Source organism: Cryptotermes secundus, unplaced genomic scaffold (genome assembly GCF_002891405.2).
Source record: "Cryptotermes secundus unplaced genomic scaffold, Csec_1.0 scaffold699, whole genome shotgun sequence".
NCBI lineage: Eukaryota > Metazoa > Arthropoda > Insecta > Blattodea > Kalotermitidae > Cryptotermes > Cryptotermes secundus.
In genome coordinates, this window is record NW_019738883.1 from 315,133 (window position 1) to 340,137 (window position 25,005).

General features: G+C 39.6%; 1 protein-coding gene across 2 annotated transcripts in view; it reads right to left on the bottom strand.

Annotated features, from left to right (window-relative positions):
- Positions 1-2,770: 2,770 nt before the first annotated feature.
- The window catches only part of LOC111871244 (BRCA1-associated protein), a 34,249-nt gene continuing 12,014 nt past the window's right edge, over positions 2,771-25,005 (bottom strand). For both annotated transcript variants that reach the window (XM_023864207.2, XM_023864206.2), the window contains exons 6-11: positions 22,606-22,749; positions 19,340-19,487; positions 11,540-11,665; positions 10,029-10,133; positions 7,552-7,707; positions 2,771-3,612 (exon numbers count right to left, since the gene is read on the bottom strand). In XM_023864207.2, the coding sequence (XP_023719975.1) occupies positions 3,427-3,612; positions 7,552-7,707; positions 10,029-10,133; positions 11,540-11,665; positions 19,340-19,487; positions 22,606-22,749 (865 nt within the window). In that variant the 3' untranslated portion in view covers positions 2,771-3,426. The remainder of the gene's footprint in view (positions 3,613-7,551; positions 7,708-10,028; positions 10,134-11,539; positions 11,666-19,339; positions 19,488-22,605; positions 22,750-25,005) is intronic.

Consider the following 25,005-nt stretch of genomic DNA (forward strand, 5'->3'; position numbering starts at 1 on the left):
TTTTCCCAAATTTTCAGCACTTGCCTCTGATCTACTATTCTATTCCCCTGGGAGTCTTCGATGCCAATATTTTGAATCCCATGGTTCTCTTTCCATCCTAGTTCTTTTGTCTTCATGTACATCAAATCATAACGTCCTGTCCTTTGAAATTCTATAATCTCATTACATATCTTCTCAAGATATTCCTTTTTTGGCCCTGTCCGTGGCTCTTTTCATTCCTCGGTCTCCTGTATTTCCTCCTGCCTTCTTCACTGTTTACATTCTTACATTTCCTTCACTCCTCCATTTTACTCATCTCCTGTGTAACCCATGGTTTTCTTGCTATCTTCTCAACTTTACCAACCAATTCGCTAATAGTATCTAACATGCATTCTTTTATATTGTTCCCCTGCACTTCAGCATTTTCGCTTTCACTTTCAATTGCACTGAGTTTCTCTTCTAGGGTCTCCTGCACGCTTTGTCTTTGAGCATATAACTTCTCCAAATCCCATCTAGGTCTGCGCTTTTGGAATCTTATAATTTTCTTCAACCTGGTTCGAAACTTGGCTTTAATAATAAGACACTAAAATCAAAATGAGACAACTGACAGAAATGTCAATTCTGATCCCACCAACTGCTCTGCATTCATTGCTCATCTGCTCCTGTATAGTTTTAATATCGAGTCATTAATTAACCAACATATAAGAAAAAGCAATGGTTTGGAAAGACAAGCAGGCCATGTTCATATTTATAATATGCATAAACTACCAGCAGAACGAAACTACTTTTATAAACATGGGAAAGTTCAGAAACCTGTCACTGTTGAGACTACAACTGACACAGGGCTTATGTGAACAAAGGGAACAGAATGGCTAATTACCCAATCAGCAGGAGAATATGGAAGCAGACAGAAAAAACAAAATATTTTTCATCTCTTGGATTGAACACCTACATCAGTGGTTCTCAACCTTTGTGAGACTGTGGCCTGGTAAATTCTTTTGTTATAAAATGAGGGCCCGGTAATACTGATGCCAGAGCCTGGTACCAGGCCGTGGCCCAGCAATTGAGAAAGACTGACATACATCATCCTACCACATGGTACTAAATAGACCACCAAAGATTTTGGTTCAAAGTTTGTTGGAAGATAGTCATGTCAAAGTCAGAAGCTAGCCAAAAGATGAAAAAAGACTACCAAACATAGAGCTTAAAGTGCAAAGTCAGGCTACATATAGTCTGAAAGCCTCAAATATTACATACGTATAGTCTGTTTTCATATTTACCACAAAAGTGAACTTGTAAATCAAAATTCTGTCATAATGTGGGAAGAAAAACATTTCCATAAGTTCTGAATATTTGGATTTATACATATAGTATATTGTTATACTTCAGGAATCAGTAACACGATTGGAAGCAAACTTCATAACAGTAAAAGATACCACTATCAAATTTGGCAATGCTTTGACTTTGCTGCAGTCTCACAGAACAGACCCAAGTACGAGGTTGAGTCAAATGACAACCATATTTTTTTAAAATGTAAATTACTGAATGAAATCAGTACACAACTATATCATTTTTCTACATAGTCTCCATTTCGTTCCATATAGGCCCTCCAGCGTTTACAAAGTGTATGGATTCCTCTAGAAAAAAATTCTTGTGGTTGCGCAACCACTCATGCACCACCTGCTGTACCTCTTCATCAGAACGGAACTTCTTTCCTCCCATCGCCTCTTTGAGTGGCCCAAACATGTGGTAATCAATTGGGGCTAGATCTGGTAAGTATGGCAGATGTGGAAGACACTCAAAGTGCAAGTCTTGGATTGTTGCAACTGTTGCACAGGCAGTATGGGGCATTGTCATGTTGCAAAAGACACCTCTAGCCAAAAGTCTACATCACTTTGATCTGACTGCAGGTCGAAGATGATTCTTCAAGAGATCTGAATATGAGGCACTGGTGATAGTGTTCCCCTGAGGCGCTGCTGTGACAAGCCTGCATCACCATACTGAATCTTCATCTCTCGATGAACTTCAATTGGTTTCATACCTTCACTGATCAAAAAACGAATTACAGAAAATTGTTCTTCTTTCGTGCATGTATGTAGTTGAGCAGCCATCTTCAAACTGGCACTGTGATGGCGTTCTGTTTGTCTGCATTATACTGCCACCTACAGGATACTCTTTATAGCATTGGTAACATGTCTGCCAACTTATAGGACAATGGCACGATATTTCAAATTTTTATCTCAGTTTTACGGTTTTCATTTGACTCACCTATGTATTTAACAGTTAGAATGGATGGGCAACACAGAAAACTTGTGTATTAGTGTCTTGCCAGCAATTCATTGTTACAAACAAATTACTGCAACTCATTGTGCATTCCAAGTATGCCAATGAGCTAACCCTGATGGAGGCTCCAGCCACAGTAACTTTGACTGAAAGGCCACGTCACAGCTCAAGCGGTTAGTTGCTGGCTTTCCATCAAGTCAGCCCGGGTCTGGTCAAGTGGGATTTGTGGTGGACAAAGTGGCACTGGGGCAGGTTTTCTCAGAGCACTTTGGTTTACCCTGCCAATCTTCATTCCACCAAATTCATCATCATAATCACCTGGGGCAAGCTACAGTAGGCCAATCAGTGGTCGCCGTGCCAAGTGGACCCAGTTGGACTCCACCCTCCACTAAGCGAATTAAAAAAAAAACTTTGACAAATCCATGAGGGAATGTCAGGAAATGACATCTCATTCATTCAGAGGCAACATGCAGGAACTTAAGGATGTAGGCAAGTGAAGTCTAGACAGTGGAGTTTAAGACGTTTTATTCTATAATCTTATGTAATATACAAAGACATAATTTTTCGAAAGAGTACATGTCAGTATTCCTTCACAATGAGTCCTAATCAAGGGGTGGAATTAGTGGGAGGAAATTATTTTGTTCAGATCTGAGAAAGTAAACAAGCCTCCAGTTAATATTTGTTTCCAGAAACATGGAAAGTAATTTTAAACAGAAAACACGTAAGTACTGCCTCAAAGTAAATTATATCAGGACTGGGTACTTCATGCAGTGGCTACCTTGCATTGTACATTGTGTAGTTAATGAGGAGACTGTACAAAAAATCATCTCACATATTTCCCACAACCTTTTTGTGTGTGTGAAATTTACACTGCAGTACTTGTTTCTGTTTGACTGAGAATCACAGAGACATGCCTGGGGTCAAAATAACTCTCAATATAATAATAATAATAATAATAACGATTTTATATTTCACTTCTTTCACATAACTTGGATAATGTGAGACAGGAAAGATGAATGGGTCAAAGAGACACGTAGAAAAAGGACTTCAATCATACCACAAAACTTTAGAAGGCAAAGAAAGCAGTTTGAATTTGTTGTTTTATACGCTGTAAGGTAAAATGTGTAACATATTTTCAAGAATCAGTGTTACCGCTGCAGGAAATTATCGATGTCTTCTTCTGCGATCCTTCCTTCCACTTCCTGTGGGGGTGGGTGATGGCTGTGCTGATTCACCAATCACAATCCTGCCTTCTGCAATCTCATCCCTATCAGCAGATTCAGATATCTGTTTTTGGGCCTCTAAGAAGAACATGACATCTCGCAGTTGCTCACGAACATCAGCCAATTCCTAATGATGGTGACACAGTAAAAGTTTCAATGTAAGAGAAGAATTTGTCATTCTATTCCTGGAAGTACTGGGAAAGTGACAAATAATCTGGTAGCAGAACCCACAGGAGCTATCCCTGTAACAAGCTATGGAGGCCCATAGGTTGTGAGACATCGAGGCTTCCACATTTTGTAGACAACTGGCTCACAGATGGCAGTGAGGCTGTCAGCCTCATGTGACAGCCACCATTTACCCCCCATGAAGATTCCTGGTATTCATTTCTGTTAGAGGCTGCATGACTCCCGAAGTACAATAACCAAAAAATTGGTTGTGAATGGAGGAAAATGTCTCTGAAGATAGAGGGCAGCAGATGTATTTCAATGTATATTAAATAATTAATTACAGACAGCCAACAAGGTGTAAGTTCTCTAGCTTGGGGGTTTGGTATAGGCTAAGAACCCTTCACCATATAATGCTGTGTCACCTAAGATACAAATATTGAAAAAGTAAATAAATCTGAATTACACTGGTGTCCAGCTACAGTACTGTCCACATCATCAATCTGACAAAATAAAGAGGTCCTTTCAATAGCATTAAACTAGTATTAAATTTCTGTTGTCCACTACAGATTTACATCAGACAACTCTGCACCCCAGCATGGCACCACTACAGGTCTGTGACTTGTCAGAACATTTAGAACAAAATTCCACATACAGGAAAACATAACTTCAGAAGTATATTCATTAAGTCCTATATATTATATAACCAAAGATTTTCCCAGTAGGACTGCATTATTTTTATTAGAAGCATATGCATTTTAGCTCTGCATGAGTCATCACCAGGGCTAACATACTGTATTTGTGTGTGTGTGTGTGTGTGGGGGGGGGAGGTAAAGCTATATCTCTAAAAAGCCATGAAGGCCCACAGACGTCAAGGTTCCCACATTTTATAGACAATCGGCTCACAGATGGCAGTGAGGTCAGCCTTACGTGTCAGCTGTAAGATTCCTCGAACTCATTTCAGTTAGAGGCTGAGTTGACCCCAGGGCCATAGCGCAGCTGGGAGGATTAGGTCAATTGAAAAAATTCAATGACCTCATTTACATTCAAACCTGAAACCTTCCAGCTTGTAGCATAGTGCCTCAACCAACTACACACTACTGTGTGCACATGCATACACCCACTCACAAAAATGTGGGACAATAATTCCTGCATATCTTTTTTATCCCTATCAAGTGCAAATAATATATAACAGTTAGTATACAATTTACATTTAACAAATGTGTTCAGCAGACAGACTTATAAATGAAATAAGCCAGCAAAGCTTGCTTGCTGCCTGTTTCATGCTTGTTTCTTGCTTGGCTTACTCTTCAGTACTGAAAATGGAGGCAACATGTTCCTCTAAAAATGTCTGCTGACTGTCAATGAACTACACAATGTTACACCCCAGAAGACATAACTCTTTAATCTAAAGTTCCTCTTCACTTAATTTAAATCAGTAAAGCACAGTCATGGGACCTGTCTCTTAGAATGAAAAATATAATTTTCAGACTTCTGAAACATAAATATATCTGCACTAGGGCTCCAACTCATGTACTCACAATCTGATCATAACATTCAATACTGTAAATATACAAAATACATTCTGACGATGGTGTATAACACATAGAGATATTGGGTTTTCAGACTTTATCCATCATCCTGGTTTTAAGATAACTAAGAAAAACACAACGTTTCGGAAACTGGATCTGTTTCCGTCCTCAGGTGAGGGAAAACACCTATTCTGTTGGGTCCCTTAGAAAGAGTTAGCCTCAGTCACTGGACCTAAGGATGAATTTCTTAGATGATGAGGCTGGGGTAGAAGGGGCTCTATTTTGTTGACTGTTGAGATGGGAAAACTTGCGAATATGAACAGCTTTCTGCTTATTGAAGATTTTCTTGAATGAACTTTCCACAGCGGTGAAGATACGCTGTTGGTCGGAAATATTTACAGATGACTTGAGAAAATCCTTCAGTTGATTGATTTCATATATTTGGGAAGTCTTCTTATGCCAATGACAGTGTAACCTATCCCCAAGAAGTGCCTGGTTGGCATGTAAGGCAATTTTGGAGGTCCGTCGACTGTTGAAGGGCGTCTTTACAGAGAAGACTATGGGGATGATGTCATGAGATTTGCATCTCCTAAGGAAAGTTATATGATTGAGGGTTTCGGCTAACTGAATTTTCAGGTGTTCTAATTTTCTAAAGGAAGGGTATATACCGGGTCCATACCAGTTGTACAAGTACGTAGCTGATTCCAAAAGTAAGGTCTCCAAAGCGCTGGGTAATTTTTCGTGCGGCTGTTGGCAACCCTGTTGCATTCATTGCTTCCCCCACTCCCCCCAATACCACCAAGCATGCGCGCACGTAGCTAGGATGCTCAGTCTTGGCACGGTTGCTGTTAGAAATGGAGCTCCCGATTACTAAAACCGCGAAGTGTGAGATTCGCGCAGTTATTCGGTTTTTGAACACAAAAGGGACTAAACCAATTGAAATTCATCGTCAATTGGTGGAAGTGTATGGCGAGTTGTGCATGGACATAAAGAACGTCCGCAAGTGGTGTAGGGAGTTTGAATCTGGTCGTACTGCAATACACGACGAAAAAAGAACTGGGAGACGGTCAATTTCTGACGAGACAGTCGCGAAGATTGAGCGAGTCATGCGTCAGGATAGGCGCATCACACTCGATGATCTCTGCATTTCGGTTCCCGAGGTTTCCTGAACCACCATTTATCGGGTTTTGACAGAGAAGTTGAATTATCAGAAGGTGTGCGCAAGATGGGTCCTGCGAATGCTCACGGAAGACCACAAACGGCAGAGAGTTGACTCTTCCCGTGAATTTCTTCGCCGCTATGCTGACGAAAAGGACAACTTCTTGAATTAAATTGTCACAGGCGACGAAACCTGGGCGTACCACTTCACACCTGAGACAAAACAACAATCACGTCAGTGGCGGCATTCCTCTTCGCCTAAGCCTCGAAAATTCAAGCAAACACAGTCTGCCGGTAAAGTCATGGCAACTGTGTTTTGGGATCGAAACGGGGTATTGTTGGTTGACTTTATGGAAACTGGGACCACAATAAACGCTGAGAGATATTGTGAGACACTGAGAAAACTCAGGCGGGCGATTCAGAACCGGAGAAGAGGGATGTTGAGCAAGGGCGTAAGCATTCTCCACGATAACGCTCGCCCCCATGCTGCCCGACAAACCGTCGCTCAACTGCAACAGTTTGGATGGAACATCATCACCCATCCACCCTATAGTCCGGACTTGGCGCCCAGTGACTACCATCTCTTTCCAAAGTTGAAAGAACATTTGTCTGGAAAGCGCTTCAACAATGACGATGAGGTGAAAGCTGAGGTTCGAAGTTTCCTGAACAGCATGGAGGTGAACTGGTATGATATGGGCATACAAAAACTGCCACTGCGCCTACAAAAATGCATCGACCGAAATGGCGATTATGTAGAGAAATGAGTACATGTTCAAGATTCAACTGATGTATCCAAAATTGAAAATAAATGTTTATTTTATATTTTCAAACATAGGAGACCTTACTTTTGGAATTACCCTCGTAGTTACTATAGGATTTTGACGATGGTGTATAAATATAGAGATACTGGGTTTTCGGACTTTATCCATCGTCCTGGTCCAGTGATCCAACAGAATAGGTGTTTTTCCTCACCCGAGGACGGAAACAGATCCAGTTTCCGAAATGTCGTGTTTTTCTTAGTTGTCTTTAAATCAGGACGATGGATAAAGTCTGAAAACAAAATATGTTTCAAGAACTTTCACCAGCAACCATTTTTCATGAAAATGAGGATAGAAAGCCTGTTGTTGGCAGATCCACATACAGGAAGAAGGTATGGGCAAACAGTGCATGAATCCTCTCTATGATATGCTGACAAAAATATGATACTTTACCTTATCTTTGTCAATTCTACATTCATTAAATTGTTTCTCCAAGGCCTGAAACTTAGATTGCCAAGCTGACTGGTTTTGCTGTAAGGCATGATTCATCTGTCGTTCATCCTGCAACTCTGATTGGGCCATAGATAGCCTTCCCATAACATGCTGTAACTGTCAAGAGAACAAGCAAAAGTAATTTATGCTGTTACAATACCAATATGCAGTATAGAAACCATTTAAAGACTGAATTTTTTCTAAATAATATATGAAACTTCAGTTCGTGCTTCACAGGAAACATATTACTTCTTTGCTTCAAAGACAAATCTGTTAATGTTGTTTAGAAAAACAATTACTGTTCATGGTGAGAACCATTTTAAACACAAAAATACACTGTGGACAGAATGCAGAGTTTTAGAATATTAAATATGGTGATTCATATACATAGGGCAGTCAAAAAGTTCTCGGAATTCCCCTGCAGATGGAGAACGAACGATAAGATGGCTCACATACTGTTGTGGTGGGGAGCTCAGCATGTCTGCTCGCAGGTGCAACAGGTCTGGACAGGTTTCAGTGTGCAGTGTCGTTACTGTTCCGTTTGAATTAGATGTGAGTGTTGGTCATTCAGTGCAATGTCGCAGTTCGAACAGTGTGCAAACTGGGAAAATATGCTTCAGAGACGCAATTGGCCCTGCAGCAAGTTTACAGTGATACTGCACTAAAGAAATCCGCAGTTTACGACTGGTTTTCCCAGTTTAAGAATGGGCAGGAGACGTTAGAGGATGACCAGCGCAGCGTGAGACCTTCCACATCCAGAACCGAAGAAATGACTGGAAAAGTGCGACAACTGATTCAATGTGATTGAAGAATGGAATGACCATCGTGGAGTTGGAGCAAAAAGCTAGTATCTCTCACGGATCCATTCATGCCATTTTGCCCGATGAGACGCGTCAATGCAAAGTTTGTTCCGAGGCAGCTGACCACGGATCAGATGGAATGTTGCATGATGGTCGCTGGCAATCTGTTTGACAAAAGTATGCAGGAACCGACGTTTCTCAAAAAGATTGTCACTGGTGTTCTCCTACGACCCAGAGATGAAGATGCAGTCATCGGAGTGGCACACAGTGTCATCTCCCCAGCCAAAAAAAAATCATGCCTCGTCAGATCCAAAGATAAAATGATGCTCATTGCATTCTTTGACGACGGTTTGGGGCACCATGAGTTTGTACCGCCTGGACAGACTGTTACTGGTCATTTCCACGCGCAAGCTTTGCAGAGGTTGTGCGATGCAGTTGGGAGGAAGTAGCATCACAAGTGACAGGGACAGTGGTTTCTGCATCACGATAACACACAGAGCAGCCACACATCATTACACTGCAGCAATTCCTCGCTTAGAAAAACAGTCCTGTCATCACTCAACCACCCTACTCCCTGGATCTCGCTCCGAGTGACTTTTGGCTGTTCCCTACTCTGAAAATGGGCCTCAAGGCGACGTGTTTTGCAACCATGGAGGACATCAAATCGAATGTGACGGCTGAGCTCCGGAAGATTCAAGAAGACTTCCACCACTGCTTCCAACAATGGCAGGATCGATGGGGCAAGTGTGTGCGCGCGCAAGGGTCATACTTTGAAGGTGATTAGATAAGCGTTGCTGTATGTCCTACCATTAGAGTGCTATACCACCATTCCGGGAAATTTCTGACTGCCCCTCGTATAACCACTGTGCTTAGAGGGTTAATACAGCAAATAAATAACATGACAGTAACTTAAAACTATGCATCAAGAAACATTTAAAATAATTTAAACCACAGAATACCTACAATACTTAAAGAAAACTGCAAAATGTAGTATTTTTAAGCAGAAATTGATCAAGAAGAATATTAGACAGCAAACATAAAACTGGCTACTGCAGTTAACACTTTAAATTTATTTTCACGTGGCTGACGGTTTGATACTGGACTGGGACATTTGATTACTCTGAGAGGCTTCTTTTTGGTTTTCCTCAGTCCCTTCAAGTCAATGTAGGAGAGCTCCCAAGCAGACTCTGCCTGCTCCTTCTACAATTCTCTCATGTCATCCAACATAAATAATCTCTACAACTGACAGAACACTGTTAAGTAACCCACGATCCAATCACCCATCTTCCCCTTTTCAGGTCACTTACTCACATGGGTTGAGGTGACACTTTGATCTGATAATCAGATATTCATGATGGTCATTCTTAAATAGAACTTTATTTTATAAAAAACAACAAAAAATACATCATACTATTTTTCTATAAAAGTTAAAAAGATCAATTTCCCATTGTCTCTGATGGGCTTTTCTCCTAGTAAGAAATAAACTGTAACACTGAATGGACTTTACAAGTAAACACAATTATTCTTGAATTAATAGTATAGTTGTAAGATTTGAGGCTTTCACGGCGGTGACTATGAAGAAAGCAGTCTTCTGGGATTTGGCACCGTGTATATGTGGTNGTTGATGCTATGAATTACCTTTTTATCTGCAGCTTGCTTTTCACGGGAGAGGAGCAAAAGCTTCTCCTGTAACTTCTTATTTTCTTCCACTGCTTTACTAATTTTTTCTTGCAATTCTGCTACCTGAAAACATACTATGATGCAATTTATTTGCAAAATGTCACCTCAATATGCAAAAAGTGCAGAAGAACTTTAAAAAATATAGAACTGCACATAACATACTTGGGCCTTCTTACTACAGGGAGACTTCACAATGAAGAATATGCCTTACCCATCCAGATTCTTGGGTGCAAATGTCTGATGGAAACACCCCTTTGTTAAATGCTCATAGTCAGAAATTTCTGATATGTAGGGTTACAAGAGTCACTGTTAATAGATGGCTCTCACAGGATGGAAAACAGCCAACAGTTTAGGCATCATGTAAAAAAAAAATCTGCTCACTGAAATATCAACATTTAAAGGTATATTGCAAGTATTTGCCTTGTTGGTAAATTTCCAGAGATCATGGATCTGATTTTCACGCGTGGTGTGAAGTGCTAACATACAATACATGTGAAATACGCCCAACTATTGAGAACAAGAATACCAAGGGGGCACAAACATGGATGCCAAAAAAGGAAAGTAATGCAGAACAGAGAGTTTTATTCTCAGACAAACATATTTTAGTGTGAACAACAATATGCAATAGCATGGAAATATACTGACTTAGGACCTAGTGCAGTGCAATGGTTTCAAGAAGTGAACAGTTGCCTGAAGATGGTCAAGGAAGGCCAAAACATGTAGCAAATGGCATGATTTTAATGTTTTTTAAATTAAAGTGAGACCACGAACAGTTTTAAGTTGCATTAAAGATGGAGCTCACTGAGTGAGTGATACATCAATGCAACAGGATGCTAAAATATAATATTGTTAACACATGAACTCACCACTGTTTAAGTGCCAATTTAAAGCAGTGCTTTAAACAGTCATGGTTTCTTTTCTTTTTCACTTAGTGGGAGGTGGAGTCCGACTGGGTCCACTCGGCATGGTGGCCACTGACTGGCCTATTGTAGCCTGCCCCAGGTGATTATGATGATGGAGAATTTGGTAAAATGAAGATTTGGCAGGGGAAACCGAAGTACTCGGAGAAAACCCGCTCCAGCGCCACTTTGTACACCACAAATCCCACCTGACCAGACCCGGGATTGAACTTGGGCCACCATGGTGGGAAGCCAGCAACTAACCGCTTGAGCTACGGCATGGCCAACAGTCATGGTTAATAAATCAACATGAATTTCCAATGGGAAGAATGCATGGTTCTGTCAACCACAACTATAAGAAACAATGCATATTTTCGTGGATAAAATTTGTTCAAGAAAATACAAGATATTGCAATGATCAGATATGATGTTGCCGATGTAGAAATTCCTGTTATTATAAGTCATTGTTAATTAAAGGAAACACTACAGAGGCACAGACAACAGACCGAAGGAAACATTAATTCAGAAATTATTCATATGCTGGCTGGAAAAGTTATACAGTAAAGGTACCTCTGCAAGTGTTTGTTGCTCCACTCGTGCTAGCTTGTCCTCAAAATACAGTCTCTGAGAGTCCAACTGAGATGTCAGCAGGTATGTGAATTCCAGTTGTACAGAATCCATTTTCTCATCATCACACTAAAATGTGCCAGAAAAAAAAAGACCTTAAAAATAATAAAAAGAGCATTAATCATAACATTACATAATCCACAACCTTAACTTTCCACCTGCTTTCACTATACCTAAAAGACTAAATGTTAGGAGATAATGAACACATAACTGATGCTTTTAAATGTTGTTTCCTTTGTGAAATCACATTGGATCATCGAGGTAAAAACGGATAAGAAATGAAACGCATTCGTCCAACTCTAACGTTTACTGGAGACTGAATGAACATTACAAGATACCAAAGGTACACACAGAAAGAAAGTAGCAGTGGGTGTGTACCAACTTATGAACAATAAATATCACCAGATAAATATGGCCAACACTAGAACTATAGTATTACAACACCTCCCCTTGTTGGACATATTTTACAGTCAAAATCTATAATTACAATAACCAAAAGTAAAACAAGTTTACAATTCCACACCGAATTTCAAACCTATCTTTAAAGACAGCTCATTTATCTTTGGACCATTAGTAGCTTTAGTCAGCATATCAGCACAATTAGTGCTTGAATCTACATACTGGATACTAATATCTCCATCATTAACATATTCTCTAATCTTATGTTGCCGCATTCTAAAATGCTTGTTGCGTTCAGTAATCTTATTCTTTGTGCACATATCATTTGCCTGTAAATTGTCTCCAAAGATTATACTAGGAGTAGATACTGCTACATTAATTTCTGACAGAAACTCTCTCATCCAAATAACTTCCTTGCTACACTCATATAATGCTATATACTCAGCTTCGTTGGTAGATGTGGCTACAATGTCTTGTTTCTTGGACTTCCAAGACACAGCTCCCTTTGACATCATGATAACATAACCCGCCACGGATTTACTGTCATGTACATCGTTAGCAAAATCAGAATCAGAATAAATTACTGGGTCAATTTCAGATTTTTCATAGGTCAGCCGGTATTTAATTGTATGTTTCAAGTATCTCATAATTCTCATCACCTCCAGCCATCTCCCTTTGGTCGGACAATGGCAAAACTTGCTGACTTGATTTGTTGAAAAAACAATATCTGGTCTAGTACAAGTGGCAATGTACTGCAACCTACCTACTGCTGCCTTGTACTGAATCTCATCAAAGGGCTTGTCACCATCGAGAAAATTGTTATAGTTTGGGTCCCTTGGAGTTACACATCCTTTACAATCAAGCATACCAAAAGTTTTCAGTGTTTCATTCACATAATTTTCTTGATGTATTTTAATTACATATCCATTGGGTCTATCCACATTAATACCTAAAAAATTTGACACAGGTCCCAAATCTTTAACGTTTAACCTTTGAGAAAGTTGTCTTTTGCAGTCATTCACATCCTTTCTAGTTCCACAAATAATCATATCATCGACATAAATAGCCACAATAATCCTGTCATTAAAGAAAACACATGGATCTTTAGTACACTGTTTCAATCCGAAACTGACAAAGATGAAAGTAATAGTATCATTCCAGTCCTTCCCAGATTGATGTAATCCATATATGCTTTTCAAAAGTAAACATACATCATCAGCATTACCCTCTTCAAACAGTTCGGGTTGGCGCATGTATACAATTTCTTTCAGAGTACTATTTAAATATGCACCTACAACGTCGACATGATCAACCTCCCATCCTCTATCAACAGACAAAGCCATTAGGATCCTAAAGGACGCTCGTCGCATTACTGGGCTATAGCTATCCCAGAAATCTATACCATAAACTTGATGGAAACCTTGGGCTACTAACCTGGCTTTATACTTAAAAGTGCCATCATCTTTCTTTCTCAGGCTAAATACCCACCGGGAACCTATAACATTAACATTCTTTGGTTTTCTCACAACTTCCCAAGTTTGATTTTTCTTCAAGTTCTCTATCTCTAATTTCATTGCTCCAATCCAGTGATCTCTATCAATTCTACTAAGCGCCTCCCCTACAGATTTAGGTTCTGCCAATGTAATTTCACCACAATCTACTTTAGCACAACATTCACATACAACTTTCTGCTTAATAGTTCTCGTGGTTCTACGGGGTTGTACATTTTCTTGGGGTACATTTTCCAAATTATCCACATTTATGTCATTACCTACTATACTAGGTTTATCATCATTCTCATCTACACTGGGATGTGACCCACCCACATTGTCTTCTGTATCAGTACAGTCTGAATCATATACATAAATGGGTGTTTCACTCTTAGTCTGAATCACAGTCTTTCGAATAATAGTCTTATAAGGAAAAACACTTTCTTCAAACCTAGCATCTCTGGATATGCGAATCTTCTTCTCATTTACACTATAGAGTCTATACCCTTTAGCGTCCCTAGCACTACCAAGGTAAATACATTCAACTGCTCTGCTGTCAAGTTTATCCTTGACATTTAAATTCAGATCCCAAGCCCTGCAGCCAAAAACTTTCATTTCTCTGGCCATATCTATAGTAAATGCCTTCTTAGACCAGACTTCAATGGGAATTCTTCCTTGGATTGCTTTAGATGGGCAACAATTTCTAATATTACTTGCGGTGAGTACCGCCTCTCCCCAGAAAGACTTCGGCAATCCTGCATTCTCTAATATGCAACGAACAATGCATAGCAAAGTTCTATTCAACCTCTCAGAGCGTCCATTTTGTTGTGGGGTTCTAGCTACACTTAACCTTCTGCCTATTCCTTTCTGATCCAAGTATTCATTAAATGCTGCACTGCAATATTCTCCCCCATTGTCTGATTGTAAAAATTTAATTCGTCTCTCTTGTAACACTTCAACTTTCTCTACATATCTTTGAAAGGCTGGTAATACATCACACTTGTTTGTTAAAACTTCAACAGTTGAGAATCTTGAGTTATCGTCTAAAAAGGTTACAAAATACTGTTTCCCACCCAAGCTTTGTGGTGTAATTTTACCACATACATCTGAATGTATCACCTCCAAAACATTCTCTGCACTTTTGGAGTTCTTACAAAATTTCTTTCTGTGTAACTTTCCTGTGATGCATACATCACAATTTAATTGACACTCATCTACACCACAAAACTTTGGTAGGGTTTTCATATGTCCAAATCTCTGATGCCATATGGCTTCACACTTCAGGGCCTTGGCCTTCATAAGATTCATTCTCTTTTCTATTTCCATCTTACTACTTATACTACACATCAAACTCTTGCCTGACACTGTATAATATTCACACTGAAGATGGTATAATTGATCTCCCTTTCCCCTGGCTACAAAAATGACAACTCCATCCTTTGAGACTGTTATTATCCCATTCTTTATATGTGCTTCACAACCCAACCTATCTAATTGTCTCATTGACAACAAGTTACAATCCAAACCAGGTACATATGAACAATTATTTAATCTTAACTTCTTGCCTCCATATTCATTTGTTACCTTTAAGGCTACACTCCCTTTACCCAGCAAAGGAGTACTCGTCTTCCTTTTCGCCAACATGACGTTTCCTCTTACACCCTCATTTAAGTTGTCGAATATATCCTTGTAGGGCGTCATGTGGTGGGATGCTCCTGAATCAAGAATCCACAGATCCCTGAACTCCTCGGACCTACTTCCCGCATGGGCTGTCATGACAAATTCCTCTGTTGTTTCAATGTGTTCCTCCGCTACTACAGCTATTTCTTCTTCTTCTTCATTCTCCTTTTGAACTTCTGCTATTTTGGCGGTTCCCCCATTATTCTTTAGGACATTAAACTTTGGACACAATTTAGCAATATGTCCAGCTTGATTGCATGCAAAACAAATTACATTCTTCTTTACATTTTGGTCACAATTGATCCCTTTACTTTGGTTTTTGAATTTTCCATCACGTTTTGGGTAATAATTATTATTCTTCTGGTACCTAGATTCTCTTCTAAGTAAAAAGGCTTTTTCTTCTTCGTTGTTCTCAAAATCTCTGTGAATTTTATCTTGTTTTTCTGTCAGGTATAATTTGCTAATTACCTCTTCTAAGGATGTTTTGTCCTCTTTACTTGAAAAGGATAACATGAGATTTTCATATTGTTTGGGTAACCCGCTGAAAATAAAACCAATATGTGCTCCTTCACTAAACGGTACATTAGCATTCTTCAACTTCAAAATTAAATTTTGTTTCCTCGTTAGGTACTCATTCATGCTTATTTCGTCAGTCTTTTTGGTCAAAGCTAATTCTTCAATCATCAAGGCAATATGGACCCATGTGTACTCACAGTTTCGCCTTTTCAGCTTCTGCCAAACTTCTGCAGCTGTAGTCAGATGTGCTATCGACGGTACATATTTATCTTCTATATTCTCGGTAATAAAGTTAAGTGCTTCAAGATTTGTTTGAATCTGACCTGGTGTCCAATCCTCTTCTACTCCATCATATCCGGGCTCCACGGCTTCCCATTGCTTCCTCTTTCTTAGGGTTAGCGTTACGCGATGTTTCCAGATTGTGTAGTTATCGTCATTTAAAGGTTCTATGCGTCTTCGGTAAACTTCTTCTGACATCTTGAAATATTATATCGTCTTATTTACTTCCTTTCTTCAAAATTCCATGCAGCACGTGTGACCGAGAAATGGCCGTCTTTGCCGTTTAGGTCCGTACCTTCACTTATCCTATTGTCTTCACTCGTCTTCTGAGTCTCCAATCCGTTTTATCGATGTCCAGCGCAGTGCTTGAAGACTCTGGGCCCATAACCTGTTGTTTCCTTTGTGAAATCACATTGGATCATCGAGGTAAAAACGGATAAGAAATGAAACGCATTCGTCCAACTCTAACGTTTACTGGAGACTGAATGAACATTACAAGATACCAAAGGTACACACAGAAAGAAAGTAGCAGTGGGTGTGTACCAACTTATGAACAATAAATATCACCAGATAAATATGGCCAACACTAGAACTATAGTATTACAACATTAAACTTATCCCATAACAAATGGATTAATCAAAATTCACAACTTCCAGTTTCTAAATACAAACAATGTATGAGGACTTCATCTGTTTATTTAGTCATAAGAAAGTCTGAATGAGCAGATTTTGATGAAAATTAGTAAACTGTATCAACCAAACTGGACAACATGGACTGTCACTTTACATCAAGACCTAAATTACATTCTTCAACATTCATTACATACTGTGCTGACTGAAATAGGCCTCGGACAAAAAGATGTGGCCCCAAATGATATGGATATTTGTATTTGTATTTTTTTCATCTGTTGTTTTTTTAGATGATGGTCATTAAATTTCAAAGGGGACTTCAAGCAAAAAAATGAATGACATACAAACACTTAAAAAGTGGCTATTTGTTATACCTTGTGAACTCTGACAACCTTTTTTGTGACTGCTGTATATTACAAATAAGTAGTTTACAAAATGTAAACACAAAAAGTAGAAAATAGGCTTAATAATCTGGCACCAAGATACACAGAATACACTGTCTCTTTACAGAAAAAATCAAAGAATCCAAATTGAGATGAATTGTAGACCCAACAATAGTCATATGAAGGATGCATACAGGCAGATGGTTCCTTTGAACTTCCTTCAAGTTAAAATGTTGCGGCTTTTGTTTGGTGTGAAGCTACATTTAGAGGAAGAGATAATGGAAGCAGATGAGCAGAGTTACTTTACTTCAGTGGTTCTTGACCTTTCCTGACTGTGACACTATTTCTGAATTTGTTACAAATGTTGCCCACGGGGGGGACTGACACAAATGAAATAGCTAATGCAGATATGTCCCAACAGTCACAACAGTAATTATAAAACAGAAGAAAATTACAGAAGCATTGTGACTTGATGACATAAAATGAAAATTAATACTCTTATTTGTTCACAAAAAGGGGAAGGTTGTGCTATATTTGCTTCTACCAATTTCTTAATCCGTGACAATGTGGTAGCAAGTGTGTACCAAAGACCATTTTCAGCAGTGAGCTTATTTCTGTGTTTAATTTTTATTTGAAGCAAACAAAAACCTAATTCACACTCATACATAGTGTAACATGGATGGCGCAACAGGAAGTAGGGGTCACGTGAACTCTGCGTTTCCGCGAGTGATGTCACATACATGCAATGCTTGGTAAACACCCCTCACCACTAGGCTGTGACATCATGCAACAGGGGAGGCCGTGCAGTGACCGTTGCTAGGCAATCGGTAAACACGACGTCACACAACAGTGGTAGTTATCATGTAGCTGTTTTCTGTGTGGTCAGTGCGGAAGTTACATAGCAAGGAGTATTCTTCAGTGATGAGCCAGTTACTAGTATTGAGTATTGTAACATCAGAAACTACCGCCATGTCCCTCAACTACATCCCCCTTCATTCCTTTTCCCCCTCTCCACCTGCCCTATGCTTGCGCCCTTCATCCTTTCACCAGAGACTAGGAGGCTCGTCTGAACACGGCAAGGGGATTCTGCTGCATGCCGTGGAAGAGTCTGGTGCTTGTCTTGTGCCCAAATTATTTCTTGAACTTTTTGGTTTGCTAAATTAACGGCTGAGTTGGTGGACGCTTTTATGTTGTGCCGTCCTCATCTGGGAGAGTTTGTATTTCTATTTCACTCAACCAATTATATTATTATATTATTATATTTGTTTGGTGTGTGTATTGTTTAAAATATTTTCCTACCCCAAACCACTTTTCGGTCCTGGGCATTGGTACGTTTCAGTGAGTATGAGTTATGAGTATTAGAGTGTTCGTCGAAGACAGTGGAAGTTGCGAGATTAAAGCTTTGGTTAAGGCAGTATTTGTGAAATTGTGAATTGTTTAAGTGTAAGAGCAAGTGTTCAATAAATTTGCTAGGATCCAAAACGGCATGAAGGTTACTAGGTTAACTAGTCCAATAGGGGCCATAAAAGCAGCAGACCACAATAAATCTGGAATAATGGAATCAATGAGGGAGCAAGGCCTGTCTGAAGAAGAGGCCTAAAATCCTGAAATGGAAAGCAGGCAAATGAACCCCTTAAAAGGAAAAGCCCTTGGAAGATAAGAATAAGAATGCAGTTAGAAAGGGAAATAAGGTTTTCAAGTCTCTGACATACAGTGCTACCACTACAACTAAACAACTTTAAAATGTCAGCGATACTGAAGAGACTTAACCCTTCAACACCATAGTCCATACATGGCAAGCCAGTGGTTTGTCACATGTCACCACAGTCCATACTTGGCACGCACTGTGGAGTGCTAAGTTTCAGCTCATTTTTTGAACTGTTGTTTTCCACGTAAAGTAATTCTTCTGGTATGAAATTAAAGAGGAAATTGCAGGAAATCATTTCATACATTTGTTGTCCCACTTTGAACTTCCTACAGTATTTATTATTTGTATTACATGTGAATCCTCACTTTGGGGAATTCTTATGAGCTACATATGTTAGATTGACAGGGTGTGCTGTCCCTGCATGTTGATTGAATCAAAAGTCGATTCTCTTTGAGGAGAATCTGACAAGTGCTGTTTCTAGATTGGAATTTGTAACCATGAAAAACTGAGAAACCACGTGTAGAACCTAAGACTAGTAGGACACGTGATGTTGACCTTAAAAGAAGTGTGTCATGACTGCTATGTAGGACACGGCAGTCATTTAAGAACCCTTGACGACCTGGCTGGGGAAATTTTTCTAAATGCCACAATCAGAAAGGGTTAAATTTCAAATAACTGTCAGGCATTATGTGGCACTTCTGACTGCATTACATTTTACCTGCTGTTTTCCTGGAGGGCTACCTTCCACAAGCTTGCCATCTCCTTTGTTCTGAAGTAAGCGGTGAACAAAGTTATCTCCCACGTAGTCCCAAACACGATTATTCCCCAGCTGCATTGAGTAACAATGTTGTGTCTCATGGTAATGCCTGCCAGAAAATTATACAAATTGCTATTAAACCCAACTCTATATATTGTTGTGTTATTAAGATACTGTGACATGTAGAGCAGTTGCTAGGCAGCAACCGCAAGATGGGTGACTGTACAGTGGCTCTTGCTAGACAGTGGCCCACAAACAACAGAGGAATGGTGTTTTCTGGACGGTCTGCTAAGCAACAATTGAGAGCAACAGAGGAACAGTGATTTCTGTGCGGTCAGTGCCGAGACGTTATAAGCAGGGCAATTAGTGAGAGTTAAGTACTGGAGAGGAGTGAGTTGTTTGGTGAGTTAGAGGGCTGCTACTGTTCAGTCCTTGTGAACTACTGTTGTCAGAAGCTGGTAGGTGAGGCAGGGGAATAGTTCAGGAACCCAGAGGAAGGGGAATGTCTGCACTGCAAGCCGTTACCAGAAGACTGCTAAAGACACGACAAGTTGAGAATAATTAAGTCTGTGCTGTAGTGAATTGCAGAGTGTGAATTAGCAATAACGCTACAGTTACGTGTTGTTCTGAGTTGTGTGTATAAGTATTCAATAAATCCAATTATCAATCTATACCCTGTCTATTGTTACACTCATACACATGAAAATACTATAAAATATTAGATCCTTGTGATGGGAAGGCAGTTTTTTGCTCCAGTGGCTTTCTAGCACACATAAGAGTGACTTGATGTGGCCACCATCCTAAATCTTAAAACCTGTTATTCACTTACTTCATCACAGATATCAGCAGTTAACAGATCTAATGAAAGCTGATATGTAATGCACCATCACAAGGAACAGTTTTAACAGCAAGTTAAAATGATCCATAATTTTGCCTGAGGTTCGGTATGGGTGTGAAACTTGGTCTCTAACATTAAGGGAGGAATATAGACTGAGGGTGTTTGACAACAGGGTGCTGAGGAGAACATTTGGATCAAAGAGAAATGAAGAAACAGGAGGTTGGAGAAACTATATTACGAGGAGCTTCATAACTTGTACTTTTCGCCAAGTATAATTAGAATGGTCAAGCCAAGGAGGATAAGATGGGCAGGACATATAGCACAAATGGGGCTGATGAGGAATGCATAAAGGAAAGCCAGAAGGAAAGAGGCCACTAGGAAGACAAAGTTGTAGGTGAGTGAACAATATTAAAATGGATCTTAGAGAGAGAGGATGGGATGGTATGGACTGGATCAATCTGGCTCAGGATAGTGTCATGGTAATGAACCTTTGGGTTCCATAAAATGCTGGCAACTTCTTGAGTAGCTGCATAATTTGCAGCTTCTCAAGAAGGGCTCAGCTCTATGAGTGGGCAAGTGAGTGAGTTAAAATGAAACAACAAAATATAAATTTCAAGGAAATGAAAACAGTTTCAACCTGCTGTGCCATATGATAGTAAGGAGAGCGATACAAGAACATATTATTGTATATCATCATTGCTATTTGCATATATTGACTCATTCTCACTAGATCAATTTTCTGAATCAATGCTGCAAGGGGAGACCGTATGGCTGAATGACTGAATAACCAATGATGATGATTTCTATGTGCCAAAATATGAATTATCCATTTTCTTGTGTGGTTTATTACATTATGCTCTTAACCATTCAGCGTGGTTTGACGTGTATGTTTCGTCAAGGTATTTAAATCGTCTGCGGGGGTTCGACGTCTATGTTTCGTCCAGCTGCACACCTATATTATAACGCCCATAATAATTGATGGTTTTGCTGTAGATTGTTAGATTTTTCGCTGGCCTGTTGTCAGGAGAACCGTATCTAATGAGGCATTTGTTTAGCTGCGCTAAGTCATCGTTACATATGCCTGTCTTGCAGCAAAATCGTGTTGTTTCTGGTAGTGGTTTCCTCCTTCAAACTGTTATGAATGGCATGTTTTCTTTCCTATGAAGTTATAAACAGCAGAGACGTGATATGTACTGTGTTTATAATATCATATTGCCCTGAGCTGGCCACACTAACACACTCAATTGGAATTCTTAGAAGAGGGATGTCCAAATTTTATTCTTGCAAGATCGATTGATTTCGCACAGTACATGGCAGCCAGTTCTTAGAAAAACGCCACAAATTAAGGCAGAACACTGTGGTCACCCCCTGTGACGATACGGGTGTGTGTGGGGGAGGGAAAAGAACTCATTCCTTCATGTATTATCGCTCCAGTTGACTCCATTTTATCGTACTGACCTTGGTGGTCGTTTCGAGGGATGACCATAAATATTTTTTTGAGCCAGCTAAGCTCTGCTTTCATTCACTACATACCAGCCAGTTCTTAGAATAACTTCATGAATTCTGTGGTCNGCTTCAATGTGTACCACACTCCGCTCAAATTCTGACCCACCTGCTTCCTTTGCCAAGATACCAGGCGCTCATATTATAAGGCAAGGTTATAAAACCATCTTTTAAGATCATTTTAGTGAAAGTTTCATGCTTCAAGGCGTACGATACACTGCTCAAATTCTAAACCAACTGCTTCCATTGCCGAGATACCGGGCGCTCATATTATAAGGCAAGGTTATAAAACCACCTTTTAAGATAATTTTAGTGAAAGTTTCATGTTCCTATCTCATATAATTTAAGAACAATGATGAATAAATCATTTTCGAGCAAAATTTAAATGGACGGCTGAATATATTACCGCCGGAGAGACACGGCAGCGGAATTTAAATGACCGCGTAAAAGGGTTAGAGATTAGCCTATATAACACTGAATGGTAGTGCAAGAGATGAATTGGAAAGAATTTTGATGGAAGCTGTTACAGCTAACTGAAGTACCATCCCAGCATTTGCCTAAACAGACTGAGGAAAACCACCAAAAACTTGGCCATAATAGCCAGTGTCCTGGCCAACCTTTGAACTTAGCACCTCTTGAATACAAGTCTAGCACATTACCTTTGCTACTCTTGCCAACAATCAATACCAAGCATTTAGCAAGTCCCTTTACTGACTGAGAATCCAGGCTACATCGGGGAGTACGCTATAGCAATATTTATATAAAATGTAAGCATGAAAATCATAAAGAATATTCTATACATTTGCCACACTTTATTATCACACTAGCAAAACCTTAACTATATGGATACCAATACCTACAGATTATTATAAACTGGAGTACTTACTGATATGCATGGCCATGTACGTAACGACCGCAGCCAACATGTCCACATATGAGACAAATCCACAGTGATTCAGCAGAATGACATTCAAAACAGCGGTTATCCGCAACCAGCTCTGGGGTTTGGACATAACGGCATACAGGACAACTAAAACAGATATCATCATCAATGAAAAATGAAGTACACAGTATCCATGAGGACATTTCTGGATTTTAGGAGGGTACATATTCTTAACCTTTATGCTGCTGAGCCCAAGATACAAAGGGCATGGATCAACATGACATCTTTGCTGTGTCCGAGTTCTTATGGGTGTGATCTTTATAAACACGTATCATTAAAACTAACTTTCTGAATGCATTCAAACTTTCCACGCATATGCTTCCGTCTACTGCGAACATAATGAATTATAAGGCAGACCTTTTGCTATGTTTGTAAACCACCTCTAAAGGAATTTAGAAACTACTTCATCTAGCAGCAGGACCATCCTACTCCACATCACCTGACCACGGCCACCTGAGGGCTAGTAAATACATCTAGCTCAACCAAAACAACCTTCATCACGTATGATAAGATTTTGTATGCATGTGCTATTCACATTTCTGCTTGATTACTCTTCATTTTCATAAACGAGCATTAAAAAATTAATTCAGCACAGGGGGTTACACTAGGCTTTATTTACTCAGTTGTGAAAGGGTTAACCATTATGCATATTGATAAAGTTGAAAACACTGAAATTAAAATTAACTGAAAAAGTTTGTACCAGATGCAAAGATATGTGTTCCTGTATGTAAATCGATATGTGATGTGGAATACTTCATAGTGAAGTTACAGAACCTTTCTCTTTGTCAAGGCAACAGTCTTGATTTGCTAGTGAACTTTAATCTTCTGCATTGGAGAAAAATGATGATGAAAGTTTCCAGCAAGAGCTTTGTAAATATAATTATACCTAACATACAAAGAAGTTACAGATAATTTTCCATGATCTCATTTATAAGCAATTATCTCACAGCTGTCTTTTTTTAAACGAAACCCCCATGTCAGAACACTTGCAAGTATTTAAGAAAATCGTTTTTGTTTTTTTTTGACAGCAATATGACGATGCAATTTGTATCACAAGCTGCCCATATATGAGATATGAACCAGAAGATCTGAAACTTTGCCATGACACAAATGAATGAGGAATGTAGTGGAGACAATGTTTCCCAGTATTTCATGGAACCCGAAGGTTCATCACCGTGTTCACAAGAGCCCTCCACTGGTCCCTATCCTGAGTCAGATCAATCCAATCCATATCATCCCATTGTATCTCTCTAAGATCCATTTTAACGTTGTCCACCCACCTACGCTTTGGTCTTCCCAGTGGTCTCTTTCCTTCTGGCTTTCCCACCAATGTCCTATACGCAATCCTGGTCTCCCGCATTTGCGCTACATGCCCTGCCCACCTCATCCTCCTTTTCTTGATCATTCTAATTATATTTGGAGAAGAGTACAAGTTATGAAGCTCCTCATTGTGCAGTTTTCGCCAACCTACAACAATGTACTATTAAGAAATTGATAACTACAATGTTTTTGTTACTATAATTAAGTCCTCATTATATGCCACACTGCAGTTTCACTGTAATTTGAAAAATTATCATTTGAGTGTGCCATGCGAAATGTGTCATGCAATGTATATGTGCACGATGCAATGAATTACACTTTCATTCTCACAGTCATCATCATGGTTGAAATGTGGATCACTGTATTCAGTATGGAGGCCAAGCATTACTTTGTCCAGTAACATGCTGCATCAGTGGGGGGAGGGTGATCACATACTTCCCTCTGGATGCTTCTCTGCTTGCCACCACCCCAAATTGTTTCTAGACTGTTCTTGAAAATGAAGCCTGTGTTGCCAGCCTGAATTTTCCAGAATGACTACACTGTGTGGAATCAGTAGGTTAAGTCAGCCTGAGAGATAACTCTGAACTTAGAAGTGGCATGAAACAATGCAATGAAAATCAAGGAGAGTCTTGTGCTGGCAGCGACAAGACAGGTGCAAGAAAACGGTGGTGGTGTTCAGTGAAGCAGCAGTAAACTATACATAAAAGAACTGATGTCAAGTTCATAAGTGTTTATTGAAAATAACTGCTCCCAAATACAATGAATATTACAGGAAGAACACTGATTCACCGCTACTGAAGAAGTTCCATGTTGAGTCAAACATACAGAAAATGATGCAACTTCTTGGGGTGCTGATGTTACCATCCTTGCATACTAAATTTCTAGCTTTACTGCAGACATTTGTTGTAGTTTTGTGGCTGGAATGCTCAGTTCCCTTGAATCTTGTTTATTTACACTATGCCAAAGCGGCCTCCGTAATCTAGAGGTAACGTTCCCACCTCATAACTCGTGGTATGCAGGTTC